General features: G+C 56.6%; 4 protein-coding genes across 4 annotated transcripts; all 4 read right to left on the bottom strand.

Annotated features, from left to right (window-relative positions):
- Positions 1-620: 620 nt before the first annotated feature.
- BGZ61DRAFT_451063 (uncharacterized protein) lies at positions 621-1,731 on the bottom strand. Its single transcript, XM_046245789.1, has one exon. The coding sequence runs from the start codon at positions 1,389-1,391 to the stop codon at positions 885-887; it is 507 nt and encodes a 168-aa protein (XP_046104674.1). The 5' UTR covers positions 1,392-1,731; the 3' UTR covers positions 621-884.
- BGZ61DRAFT_351192 (uncharacterized protein) lies at positions 1,403-3,184 on the bottom strand (the record flags this gene model as incomplete). The annotated part of the gene is made up of 1 exon (XM_046240312.1): positions 1,403-3,184. The coding sequence occupies one exon, from the start codon at positions 3,182-3,184 to the stop codon at positions 1,403-1,405; it is 1,782 nt and encodes a 593-aa protein (XP_046104673.1).
- Positions 3,185-3,369: 185 nt separating this feature from the next.
- BGZ61DRAFT_234879 (uncharacterized protein) lies at positions 3,370-4,407 on the bottom strand. Its single transcript, XM_046238268.1, has one exon. It carries the CDS (start codon positions 4,078-4,080, stop codon positions 3,556-3,558), a length of 525 nt encoding a protein of 174 aa, XP_046104672.1. The 5' UTR covers positions 4,081-4,407; the 3' UTR covers positions 3,370-3,555.
- A 1,275-nt stretch (positions 4,408-5,682) lies between these two features.
- BGZ61DRAFT_532131 (uncharacterized protein) lies at positions 5,683-6,351 on the bottom strand (the record flags this gene model as incomplete). The annotated part of the gene is made up of 1 exon (XM_046253827.1): positions 5,683-6,351. The coding sequence occupies one exon, from the start codon at positions 6,349-6,351 to the stop codon at positions 5,683-5,685; it is 669 nt and encodes a 222-aa protein (XP_046104671.1).
- Positions 6,352-13,890: the final 7,539 nt, after the last annotated feature.

Genomic DNA, 13,890 nt, shown 5'->3' with positions numbered 1-13,890 from the left:
GATACTTTCGTCCTGGTCGCATATCCTGATGAGTTCCACATCTACTTCGGCCTCCGCCGGAGCCGAGTTTGCATCAAATTCAGTTCTTTTTTGGGATTGACGCAGTTTGGGTGGACTGTAGCATTTTGGGATATCACCCATTTTGAGGGCAACCTCGGGCATAGCATTGCTAATCGAAGCGACCCCCGACTGTCAGCAAGACCATACCGAGACACGGCTCTCTTTTTTTCTGGTTGGCTTTTTATATCGAAAGCATGACGACGGCGTCTGCGACAAGACTTGGCGTTGGCGTATATCGAACCCCTGTGCTCTACTGCGATTTTTTTTGCTTTGTGTATATATAAATCATAGTGGGAAAGTAAAGGGAATGGAGGGACATTTTCATACAGCTGGGCTGGGTTTGGCTTGGAAGTCTAGCCAAGATGAATATGGGAAGACACGGCCAAGAAATGGCCGTGAACCAAGATAAGAGAAATAGCTGAGAATACCACCTTACCCAATCAAAACTATTTACTTTACAAATCTTTCATTTGGAGGTGACAGGAGTCGCATACTAATCCGATGAAACTACGAAGCGTGCGTTGAAAAAAATATTGCATCATGCATGAATGGACTACATGTCAAGAGATAAGCTTGGTCTGTTATTGAGATGTCGCAGAGGCGACTATATCTATCAAGAAGGCAGATCTATCCATGATTTGGATGCCCATTTGGATGCCCCTATAAGAGCTATCTTACACCTCACAACGCATAACCCCATTACCAATTCCTATTACCAACGAGCGAAGCTACTACCGAAGGCCAGCGAGCACGTATTCTGCTTCTGCCCCGTCCCGTTACCTCTTTTCTCCAACAACGAAATGTCCTACACAAATGCGTCCATCTTACACATACAGTATTGCTCCATCAATCATCCGATTTCCGACAAGTAGAGCGAGCAATCGACAAAGGAAAACCAAAAACCGGATAGTCTGGTGGGGGATATAAATATTCGTACAAGAAGGTATCTGGAGAAAAAGACAGAAAGAAAATGAAAATGAAAATGAAAATGAAAATGAAAATGAAAAAGAAAAAGAAAAAGAGGAAAAGAGAATGGTGCTCGGTGAGCTGTGTTTTCTGTATCCCGCTGAAAGGATGCAAACATAGGAAAAGTCGAAGAAGGCAAGTAGGTGGGCTGAGATGGCCTCGGTGGAAAAGGGGCAAATAAGGAGTAAGGAGGGGTTGAGATGTGAAGATACAACGCCGCGAAAGCTGTCCGAGCTTGACTCCTTCACGCTTCCGCAACACAACACAACGCAAGACCCGAGAGAAGTCGTTCGAGCAGTGGATCGTTTCTGAACGCCTAGGTTTGTTTGTTTCAGTACATTAATGGGTGGACCGGCGATTGGCATGGCGGCGCTCCCTAGAGGGCGAAGCCCTGCTGCATCAACTGGTCGACATCGCCGCCAGCCGCCTGCACAGCTTTCAGGGCTGCTTCACTCAGCCGTCGCCGTCGCTCCATGGCCTCACGCTCCCGCCGCGCCTTGGTCTTGGAGCTCCCGCTGGGCGCCACGCCCGTCATCAGCATGCCGCCGTCGCTGGGCGTGAAGTTGACGAAGCCGATTTCTCCGCCGCCGGCGCTGCTCCCGCTCGGCTCCCGTGACCGCCGCTGCTTGCGTATCGTCGTCGGCGTGCCGGGCACCATGCCTCGCCCGGACGCGCTGCGCGTCGACCCTATTGACCCGCCGGAGCTGTGGCGCGAGTGCGCCGGCTGGGGCGACGCCGAGGGGGCGCGGGTCTTGCGGATCGGCGAGCAGGAGAGGTGTCGCGCGCCGGACGACGGGGCTCGTGGGGGACGGTGCTGGCGGTCGGAGCCGGGGACGGCCGGAGGGAGCGGCGGCGGCGGCGGGAGATACGTCGGGCCCGAGACGGAGAGGTCGTTGATGACGGCCGGGGGCATGCCGCGCGGCTGGGGCATGTGGATCATGAGACCTCCGGGGCCTGTCTCCGGCCCCGCCTGGTACTCGTAAGGAAGCTCGGCGTGCTGCGCATGCATGGCCATGTTGAGGTTTGCGTGCTTCTGCTGCTGCTGTTGCGGGTCCATGATATACTCGCCGTTCTGGCTCAGGAGGTTGAGATCCCACCAGCCGGCGCCCTGCTGGTGAGCCATGTATTCGGTGCCGGGCCACGACTCGGGTGGTGGCCCACCTGCAGAAATAACCTGCTGCTGTTGCTGAAGCATTTGCTGAGGAGGCATTTGTTGTCGTTCGTGCTGTTGAGGTTGCGGATTTGCTGGGAGAGGCCAGTTGTTTGGGTCCCCTTGGGTCCCGATGTCAGATCGATAACTCCCTGGATCGGAGGCAACGATGGGAGACTCGTCAGGAGTGTGTATCCCGTTGCCGTGGAAGAAATGAAGCGAAGTGGCGGACGGGGGCTGTGAAATTTCGCCGAAAGGGTCGTCACAGTACCCGTGGACGAAGGTTCCGTGATCCGGGATTGTAGTAGGCGACGGAGGAGACCCCGCGTTGGCATTCCCGTACTCGTATGCCTGCATCCTCAAAGCCATGGGCGGGTTCTCCATAGTTGGAGAGCCCGGACGGTCCACGGCAATGGCGGGAGGCTTCCGGCTCCTGGCGAACTTGCCAGCCCTGCGGAACGTGGATGAGAGGGCCTCGACAAACTTGTTGGGCTTGCGGGCGGTAACTGTGCTGGGAGGTGTCGGAGACGACGGCTGGGAGATGTGCCTGCGCTTGGTGGGCGAGTGGAGCGAGATGCCTTCGAGACGGGGCAGCTCCGGGTCGGACATGGAGGGCCGAGGCACCCTTCCAGCCATGTCCTCGCCACCGATGGCGAGATATTGAGGATCGACCTCGTGAGTCTGGGGACCGATGGACGCGCCGGACATGACGGGGCCGGCGTGGGAGCTGCTCGAGAAGAAGTCGAATTCATCACCGGCCGTGGACACGCCGGACGAGGCAGTCGACTCGGAGGGCCGGTCGAGCATGAGCGGGTCGGGCATGGTGGGCAGAGAAGGGTCGTTTCTATGGAGGTTGGCCATGGACGAGCCCATGTCGGCGTCGAAGTTGATGAACTGGCCGAAGAAGTCGTTGGAGCCGTCGGTGGGACCGTCGTCGAGATCTTGCCAGCAGAAGCCCGGATCGCGGTCCACGGCCTCGTGCCGATATGGCAGCGTCCAGGAGGCCATGGTGATTGTATACGGGCTGAGTCGTTTGGTGAGAACGGTTGGTCCAGAGGAGCCGGCTTTCACGCAGTGTCGCCGCGGTTCAGCGAGGAGGATGGTTGGCTGAGTCGATGGCTACGACGATGGCATGAGGAGGAAAGCAAGAGGAAGCGAAGTAGAGTTTCGAGCTGGACAGCAACAGAAAACTGGACCGCGGCCGACAAGGACGAGGATGGCCGAGTGGGAATCCGAGGTCGAAGTAAACGGCTCTGGCGGCGGCGGGCGATGGACAACAACAAAACACCAGCAACCGGCGAGACACGAAACCACCAGGCGGGCTGGAACAGAGCTACGTATGTGGCCCAGCGCAGCAACCGTTGCCGTGAGGTGATTTATCAGGCCTGACGAGAGGACCGGACATGGGAGCAGAGTTGGGCGTCGCCCGCGGGAGGAATGCACCGGGCTATGGACGAGCATTCCAGCCAGACTCGCAAACTCACAACCGGGCGAGGCTGGGCGATGGAGCAACGAGGACATGCACAAAGACGCCCAGCTTTCGCCTCTTTTGCCGCCTGCGAATCCTGCGAATCCTTGCCCGTTTTCTCCTTCTTTTTACCTTTACCCTTCACCGGCGGGCGACAAATAATACATGGGCTGGGCCGGAGTCGAGATGACGCCTCGACGCTGCGCTTTGCGGAGCCGCCGCGGCCAGACCGGGCCAGGCCGGACGTTCTGCCAATAGGCATTTGTGGGGGGCGATGTGCAAGGCCAAAGCCATGCGAGAGGGTAAGTTGATAATGCAGAAGCTGAGAAGCCGCCGAGAAGCTGGAAGCCGCCGAGAAAAGCGTGCGTATAGGTGTTGGTGTTGGTGTTGGTGTTGGTGGCGGAACACGCGAGTGTCGACGGCATGTTTCACCCATTCACCCATTCACCCATTCATTCATTTATTCATTCATTCATTCCCATTCATTCGTTTGCCGTCATCTCGTCACGCTTAATTCCTCAACCGTTGAAGCCGGCCTCGTCCCTGCTTTTTATTTAGTCCTTAGGGGATACACCCAAGTTTAGTTCTCAGGAAAGTGAGGTTTTAGCTGCTGTTAGCTTAAAGTACACTTTCCCATATAATAGTGTGGCTGCTCTGTGTGGCATTTCTCATGCTGTGCGAGGGTGAATTACATCCAACGTGAAGCCATGCTCGTCAAATGGAGGTGAGAGAATTGCGACACGCCAACGTCCGCACAGGTCAGCATAACCCATGCCTGCCAAGAGGATGAGGTCGAGATTCAATTCCTCTCCAAGTGGGGAGCGAAGTCGAGGCCATTGTCCATTGTGCGTGTTTGTGGATTTTTCTCGTACGTATACGGAGTACATCCAGACCCATGTTACCCACGCATGCATGCAGGTCAGTCTGTCCATGCATGTCATTGGAGGTGCAGATCCCCGTCGCCTCGGAAAGCCGCAGCCCCTCTCGTTCTCACACACACACTTCGCTCACTATGACTTATTCTTACTCTCACTCTCACTCTCACTATAGTAATCAATCTACAATCCCGGCTGTTGATGCGGCAATGCTCATTCTTGGCCTGAGACACGAACAATCAATCGTCATTAAACCCAAATCCTTGCCCGCCAAGACGACTGGCTTGGTCGGCCCGCGAAGGCGAGCGGGGCGCTTCGGCAGACGAGAAGCGATCCGGGCCCGGATACTCGGAGGGTCCGCTTTGAGCTTGAGGTGCCCGCCGACGGTGGACAAGGGAGAGAGAGAGGAGAGATGGAACGATGCAAGGAACAGAGCAGTCACCCATGCACTGCGCTACACTGTACGGCTCGTACGTTATCTTCGGAAGTTGTCGAACTTCCTGCGCCAGCCTTCGTAGTAACCATCACTCGGGACTGCTCAAGGACTTCCTTGCATGAGGGCTTAAATCGTTGCATTATCCTTGCTCACGAATAGCTCATGGCGTGGCACCACGAAGGGAGCACGTATCTCCTATATACACACTAATCTGTGTTCCCGACCTCTCCCGGTCGATACAGCGCCAGTCCATTCCGGATCCCTGATCCTGCCTGGAGGATCCAAACCATGGTGCCCGTCATGTCCTGTTCCCCAAGCACAGCCAGATGTTGCGCATCCGTTACCCAAGAAACCCTCAAGATCCGAGGGTGTCATCATTTGACCCAAACTGACGCCTTTGACCATCAAATGGCATGCCGTGAAAAGAGTTCAACCCGTTAAACCCCAGGTCCGTGGTTGAAATAACACCGAAAAAAAGAGAAACAAACGCCAAAAACTGCCGCTCCTAGAGCCCCGTCATTCCCGTGTCCCAGATGGCGTGTGCCTCATCAGTATAAAAGCAAAACATCTAGTAATTCTTGTCCCGTGATAACGCCGCCAGAGTGGTCATTGAGCCTCCCCCTATGCCGTGTGTGCGCCGAGACCCGTGCCACGGACCGTTGATATGTACACCGTCCAGTGTTTTGACAGAAAAAAAAAGCATATTAGTCGACTTCGCAGAGGGGCATCAAGTTACGTTGACTGCACGTTCGCCGGTAGATACGTCAGACACCCTTGATTGCTGGCGACGCCTTTTGTCGCGTCGTCGCATTCGGGGGACGCTGTGAACGGCATTGCTGCACCGAGTTGCAGCCTCAGTAGACGACCTATATCGAAGCCCATATCGTTTCCTAATACCGGCTGGCGAACTGGTGTCGTTTGGGGAAACATCTCTGACGTGAACAATTGGCTCGAGCCAAGAGAAGTCATCTTCTTCTTCGCAATAACCCTCATCCACTTCTAGCTCAGGGCAGACCAGATCCAGAGATGGCCCATACAATGTTGGGTTAGTACTCTGAGCTTGAGCCTTGACATCTGCGGGAGGATTGATGGCGGTAGGTGAAGGTTGAATAAAACCGGGGGATTCCGACGGTGGACTGGGAACAATAATTCCTAAGCCTTTCCGACACCCTCGACGTTGATTACGATTGGGGATAGTAGGTATTGTCAGGTCGTCCTCGGCGTCATCAATTTCCATGGCCATGGAATCGTCATGACAGGAGAAGTCGCGCCGAGGCAGAAAGTCGTCGTCGGAGATGGAAGCAGGTGACAGAGCTGCGGAAGGATTCATGTGAGCTGGTGTCGAATTGAGGCTCTGCTGCATGAATGACTGGTTGCGTAGTCGGTAGGCAAGCATTTCGACGGGGTGGTGTTGGAAAGACTCGAGATTGAGACATGAAGGCGGGGGTGATGTTGGTGGCGAGATGGGCGAGGTTATACAGGCTGCGAGGTCCGGTGGGCAAGCAGACGCATCGTCCAAGGAGGCGATATTAGTTGTGGCTGTGGGCGTTGGTTGCGGGTTGAGATGTTGGTGATTATGCGTGGAAGCCCTGGAGGGCGAGTGACCCTGTCCCCCATTTGAGTGAGCCTCGCACATTGCCGGGCGCCAGTCGGCCCATGGAATAGAAAAAACGAGTTCGACGGTATGATCGGGCGAAAAGGCGTGTGTTGGGCGAGTGGTGGAAGCCGATTCAGAAATGAATCGAGGGGAAAGGGAGGCAGACACAGACGTTTTGATGAAGAGAGTAAGACTGAGTGTCAAGGACGAGGAGGAAAGAGACTGGGAGCGGGCAGCAGGGGGGGAGCAGGCCGGGTAATATGAAGGCATCCACGGCGTTGCGCTAGACGAGTAGGCGTTGACGCCGCCCGGTCTTGGGGGTGGAGCGGCCTGGGCTGGGAGGCTAAGTCGCATTCAGAGAAGCCAGCGCGCGACGGTCGACGGTCGATGAACCAAACAGCCCGCTGGTAGTGCCCTCTGGTAGTTCATCATGTAACCATGTCGGTATCCGTGGAGCCATAGAGTCTGGAGCCCCCAAACGCCGGGTCATGGACAGCTCCGAAAGCCACGAAGCCACGGGCTATAAGCTGTGGACAGTCCAGCTCGTCGCAGAGAATGGTGGCCTTTGAGTCCGTTCGTCCGTTGCTTTTTTGCCTTTTGGCGACGGTACCGACAGCTGGGTACCAAAAGGCAGAGCGCGCCCATGGTGGTCCCAGTTCCTGTCCCAGTGGGCCGTCTCAGCCTCTTCCCAAGAGCAAGGGCCGGGGTCACAGAGGGCGTCCGTCCCAGGTTCGGCTTAGCTGTCGGGGACTCGTGGGGACTCGTGGGGACTCGTGGACTCGTTGACTCGGGACTCGTGCGCTCCTCATCGAGCGTCGTGTCAAGCGTGTGGGTGGGTGGTGGCTCTGCGTCTAGATTGCCCTTGCAGGCACCCAAGGCCTGATTCTGGCGGCCCTGGTGGCTCTGTGCAGTTCCGTACATTTGTTGGCTTGGTGGCGATGATATCGTGGGTCTCAAAGATTCACCTTGCGTCAGCTGTCAGCATTCAACGCACTGCACAATCGCATCGCGCCCAAGGGCATCAATGCATCGTGGCCCCTATGCAACCTCGTACTGGCCTGCCAAGGCGAACCAAGTCGGCGGACCACCAGGACCAGACTCCCGGCTGGCAATGGCTCCCCAGAATGCAAAATGCTTCGGTATCAGTGTCCCCAGCTTGGACCTCTGTGTGTGTACTGTACCCGCCAACGATCCCTACAACCTCATTACCCCCTCTCGAGATTCCGAGTGCCACACCCGCCACGCCTGGTTTGGCGGCTTGGCGGCTTGGCTCTCTGGCGGCTTGGCTGCTCCGTTGCTTCGTTGCTGCTTCGCTGGCGGCTTGGCTGCCTACCTATCTCACACGCCCGTTGAGTTACACATGCCGCGAAGAGTCACCGCCTTGGGCGTGGGAGTGGGAGTGTTGGAATGCTGCTAAAAGCGGATCCTGGGAGGGAGGCCTGGAAGGCTAGGTCAAGTGCGGACGAGAGTGGGTTCCAGTGGACATCGGCAGGTACCTCCCCCCCGGAACTGAGTACCCCTGGATGGGAAGGTACGGCCACGGGTGGGCAGTTCAAACGTTCAATTGCTCAGGGTGCTGATTCGCCTTGCCGTATCTGCCCACAAGGCAGTACAAGTGTACCTGCCCCAGTTTCCCGGCCAGTCGGTCCTGCCCCTTCCCTGCCCTTCCCCCTCCCCCATCAGCCAGATCCTGGAAACCAGAACCTGGACGTTCCTGACCAGTGCCCCAGTGCCAGGTATCTCCCCAGGTACGTAGCTAGAACCTCGCCAGTACCTGAAACCAGTGTCCCAATGCTGCTCAATATCTACGCTAGCCAAGTTCCCTTCGAGTCACCAGTACTGGCCGTCCTTCTCCGAGCACACCTTCACACATTGCCACTAATCCATTGCGAGTCGTTCGCCCGGACTGGCTTCGAAATCTTCCAGGTTCATCGTCGAGGATTGACGAGTCATTCTCCTCCCTTCAAGCCCTGTTATCTAATCTTCACACACACAGGCCACACAGACCACAGTCGCTCAACGTTCAGAGAGCAAGGCGCTATTATGTACTGTGCAGTATCGTCGCATGATCACTTCCCTGTCGCCTTCTTGCCGACCTACTGAGTGGTGTCGGGAGCTTGACCGCTTCCTAACTAACCAGCTCAGGCACTTCTGGTAGCACCATCAACAGTACCACAGCGAGAGGACATGGTAGGTCCAGCAGAGGCGACTATCCTATCACAGCCACTCTCTCGATCTGGCCAGTCCCGTCCTGGCATTGACTTCAAGATACCATGTACTTGATGTGTGCGGTCTGTGCTCAGGGCTGTTCGACAGGGTATGGTCGCGGCGGCATGCTTCACAACTTCCAATGATTGACGCTTGATGCGCGTGTCCCCGTGGCACGTCTGAGCAAACGCTCGCAGCCTGATACCGTCGACCATTTGCACTAGATTCCTTTGCTGCCGCCAAGTGGAACTCGCACTCGCCAATTTCGACAGCAAGAAGTTAGTCGCCTATGCACACGTGCGTTTGGACTCGAGACATCGCCATGTTTCCTCGTGGACGAGCCCCTGTATTGCGCCAGTAGACTGGTTCTAGAGCATGGAATTGGGGGCCGAGGACCAGCACTGCGTGGGCCAACATCGTGACCGCCCGCATTCCTGCATGTCAACTTGCCAACTGGTCTGTTCGATCAACGCCATGGCCCGCGTTGGCGGTAAGCAGGAAGCCAACGGAAAGCCCTCGACACGAGTCTGTACCATGAACCCATAAAACGAGCTCTTGCAATACCCAGATGGCGCTGCACAGGGCTGATCTGCTCAGGTCATTGCGGCCCGCTCCTGGTCTGGACTCTGGCCCTTCCACCGTTTCTGGCGTTCGTACGGAGTAATGGAAGGTGGACAGATGCGTTGAGGCGGTCGTCGAACCCAATCTTTGGGTGTTTTGAGGGCTGAGACTTCGTTTCGGCAAAGCGGTCGCAACCATCAGAACGGATGAAGTGTACAAGGTAGGCAGGGGAAAGGCCCCAACATTTCCATGTGGTCATGGAGGTTTCCGTGTTACCACAAAACCATACTCGCGGGTCTTGCGGAGTAATTATGCCGCAGGTCAGACGCGGCTGACCACAGTGCTGGGTCGTGACGATCATTCTCTTACTACGTCGTAATTAATCCCACCCAACAAGCCCAAGCTTCTGCATCATCCCGAGAGGCGAGAGGAAGCGAGGCAGGGCAGAACAAGCTGGATCTATGCAGTGTGGCATGTTTGACAGCGGTCAAATGCAGAGCCAGATCTGTGATGCCAACCCATGATGCCAGCCCATGATGCTGGGTCGACGTTGCTTTGGTGCTGGTTCAGGGCAGAGAGCCGGGGGTCGTCTTCAAGCTCCAAGATTGGCGCGCCCCTATTGGGTCCCTTACGCCCCACGCATCAAGCCCCCCAAAAGTGGCGTTACAGGGGGTTCGGAGTTGGCTGGGATCTAGCGCGCTAGAGCTCGATGCTGCGCTATGCTCCATCCCAAGTGCCATGCGCTAAGGCCTGTAAGCTTCAGTGGGGCCCACCAGCTCCATCCTGGCCCGCGGCCGAACTTTCGGGAAGTTCTGGCCACTCCTATCCTAGCGCGCACCAGGGAGTCAGATGTAAGAGCTGACCAAGAGGATGCGCCCTGGCTTCCTCGGAGACCATCACCAGAAACCGCCCAAGACCGATGACATACTCTCGCATCGCGGCAGGCGGTAGGCGGTAGGCGAGTGCGAGTAGCCCCGATGGTTTAAGACTAAAGATCGGCTCCCGCTTCGGCTACTTGTAGACGCCTCCTTGTTGTGCCGGGTGCCGTTTGCCCTGCTTTTGCTTTCGGACTACATCCAATGGCCAAGATGCTACGGTACCCGGCCTCGAGGGACCCCAGTTTGGACGGCTCGAAGTTTCATCTCCGGCCTCTCACTCTTTGGGACGACGGCAATCCGGACATGGCTCGGGGATGAGTGCCCCACGACTGATCGGCAGTCCTCGACCCTTGCCTGGAAACCGTTCATGCACCACTTCGTCAACGTCGTTCGCATTCGGCCTCCCTGTCCCAGATCTACCGCCACAACCGTCACCAACAAGATCTGCAGGACCGCATGATGGCAGTTGTCGAGTACGGCGTACAGCTGAGGTGACACAGAGCTACGCTGGAAAGCTCCGATGGATCAGACAAAGCCACACAGAAAAAGAAAATATTGTTTAGTCGCGGCCCCCAACCTCGCGAGTGTGAGCTCAAGACTCTAACTCCCTGACCCCTCCCTTCGTTCGCCCTGGATGGTGTAATCTCGTTGACTTGCGCTGGACGACATGTATCGGCTGATGATGCCTTGCAGATACAGGCCAAAAAGATACCCACCCACCTGTGAGTAACCTAACATTAGTGCCGGGAAGAACCAGCGGCAATGGAATAATCCCTATCAAATGTCACTGTTGGTGAGGTATTGGCTTCACACCTTCAGCCTATTCGTCTAGGCCCACGGGCCCGGTACCCAGCTGGAGTGACGGCAAAGTCTATCTCGCACAAACAGTCCAGAAAAGGGGCTTTCCCGCCGTATTTCCGAATGACTTTGCGGATTTCTCAATCAGGTTTTGCCTTTCCGCAAGAAGTGGCGTCTTGCCTTCGATTGCTAACCTGTCAACTGGCCCTCGTCTCGAAACTCCATCTCACGGCACTTCCGAACTCAAAAAACTCTATCCAGACCTAGACGGCCGCGCCAAACTTGGGCGTTCGGGGGCCAAACGACGGCATGCGCCCGCGTCTGACCTCGCATCCTTCGGTACCAACTCGCTGGGCCAAGTGGCGGCGCCGGTGACATGCTGGTCATGGTGACGATTGTCTGGACTCTCATGGACGCAGCAAAAGGGAAGCCGTCGGGGGCGAAGTGGCCGCTACGTTGGACCAACTGCTTGGCGAAGTCCTTCGGTTCCTCCGTTCTAGCACCACAGCTGGTTGTTGCGGCCCATCCCGGAGTGAGACAGTGGCGGGAGGCGTCCCGGACAGGGAAGCAAGAGGCCCTGGATTACCTCTCATGTCATCGTGTACACCAAATGGTTGTTTCTCTTTGACCGCTTCGCTCTTCTGGACCTCCTCTCGGAGCCAACGGGTTGGGACCCGAGACTGTGGTTGCGGTCATACATAGACTAACTTGATGGTAGTGTCCTCGGACAGTCCATGCAGAGACAGGATCCACGACCGTGGCGTCATGGTTGAAGTGACATTTACAAGGAGCTTAACCTCAAGTGATGTTGAGAGAGCCTCATGGAACAGGATCACCGCTTCGGCTCCGGGAACTTCAGTCCGAGTCCCCATAACAAACCAGGCTCCTGGATCAGACTTTTCAGGCCAGATCAGGATTCTTGGCGAGTCCGCCCTGTTTTGGAGGATGTTTAACATTCGTCAACGCCCGTTGATCCCTCAGCGTTTTCTTCAATTGGGCTAGATGGATGACGATGGGTATCAAGATTCGCTCAAGTGGGCTTGGTATGTCACTGGTTATCCCCAATCGTGGAGATTGACGGAAGATGACAACCGAAGGGGTTATCGACCGCGGCATTGAGTCAGATTGTTGATCTCTGGCTTCGACCATGACAAGCAACTATTGAGTATTTGTCATCGCGTATGCCGGAAATTCAACCCCAAAATCCAAAAATGGCATTCCATAAGAGGTGTCTTTGCCACAAAAAGCTCTTGCGGGAAGGATGGTCCGGAAGAAGCGCACCCGGGAAGAAGAGCACCCGAGAAGGGTAGTGTGCGGAAAGAAAAGCACCGGTGTCTCATGCCACGTACCAGGACCAGGAAGGGTTGAGGAAAAGTACTTGGAAGCCACGACAACGTACTCATTCCACGTGGAAACTGGCCTTTTTATCTCACGCATGGTATGAAGTGTTACGGGGTGTTACTGGTTCTCAAGCAGATGAGGGTGAGTGGGACTGCAGGTCTAGCATGGGTGAGTCAGAGAACACATGTCTCCAATAGTCTCAGGGCTAGAGCGACTTATAAGCAAGAATAAGGAGATACGACAGAGTAGGGAATAGAAAGAATACAAAAAAGAAAAGACGGGGAAATTCTCAAAATGGGGAAAGCAGAGGAGCCGGTTCGTCGGGCCATTTGCCTCCCACTCTCCAGCCAGGCCAATGAGGTTGGCGAAATACGTCTGGGCAGCCCCGCGGCGGCGGCTACAGCCTGGCCGCAGCAGGGCCCAGAGACGCCCGGTAGTGCATCGTGAGCTGATTGTGGGCGCATGATTGGCCGGTACCGCGAAATCACTGCTGGAAATAGAAGCACTTGCTGGAGACGACGCGGCAGCGGGAGCTTGGCCTGCGGTCGATGCGGCCGTGGCTCGATAGCCCGGGTAACTGCGTGCCTTGCGCCAGCTCCTGGACTCCTTCTTTTGCGCCTTTGCTCCCGCGCCCGTCTCCATTGTGGATTTTCATCGACGATTATATTTCATCTGCGTTTCTAACAACGGAAAGCGGAATCGATTGGCGTTGCGTTCGACTGTCAGCGGCGCGTCTTGATACCCAAAGAGTTGGGCGATATATACCCCGGACTACTCCAACGCCAACGTTGTGCGGGGCTGTGTCGTCAGAGCTTGGCGCACACAGCTTGCCTGGGCGGCTACAGCACGCCTCACGAGCTCTTTTGAGGACAGCTCCCGCCTCGTCGTCTTTTTTTCCCTCCTTCCCCCTCTTACCCAGCCTCACGGAATCGTCATCTTGTGAAGCAGTAGTTGATCAGTAAATCGCCATGTCTGGCCAGCATTATTATCCCCGTGAGTGCCCCTCCCCTCTGCTCCCGCCGACCCCGCCATCGCAGCTCCGAGGGACCCGACTGACGATGGCTTCACAGCTCCGCCCGGCGCGGCTCCGGCACAGACAGGTTCGTGACGAGAGTCCAATTCGACTCCTCGCAGGCCGTAACTGACCGTCGTCTCAGCTCCCCCACCGCAGCAGCAGCAGCAGCAGTTTGCGCCGCCGCCGACATCCCCTCCCGCAAACCGGACGCAGTTCTACCCTCCTCCGCCCCAGGCCCAGGCCGCCGCGGCCATGAACTATCCTCCGCCGCCTCAGCACACGCCGTCTCCTCACCACACGTCTCACTCGTCGATGAGCTACCCGGCGCCTCCCCATCAGACTCCCTCGCCTCAGCACCCCCCTCCCCCGCAGCAGCCGACGCCGGGGCACTATCCTCCTCCTCCCACTTCAGCACCGATGCAGAACTACCCTCCGCCACCACAGCAGCAGCAGCCGATACCGACGCCGCCTCAACCCCAGGCTCAGTATGCTCCTCCCCCAGGACAGCAGATGAACATGGCGGTCCGTCCCACCGCG

The sequence above is a fragment of the Ilyonectria robusta genome, assembly GCF_021365365.1.
Source record: "Ilyonectria robusta strain PMI_751 chromosome Unknown BGZ61scaffold_9, whole genome shotgun sequence".
NCBI lineage: Eukaryota > Fungi > Ascomycota > Sordariomycetes > Hypocreales > Nectriaceae > Ilyonectria > Ilyonectria robusta.
This window is presented reverse-complemented; position numbering and strand designations above follow the sequence as displayed.

Coding starts and splice junctions, on each gene's coding strand:
- BGZ61DRAFT_451063 (XM_046245789.1), bottom strand. CDS start 1,391: ATGCCAATCGCCGGTCCACCCATTAATGTACTGAAACAAACAAACCTA.
- BGZ61DRAFT_234879 (XM_046238268.1), bottom strand. CDS start 4,080: ATGGGTGAAACATGCCGTCGACACTCGCGTGTTCCGCCACCAACACCA.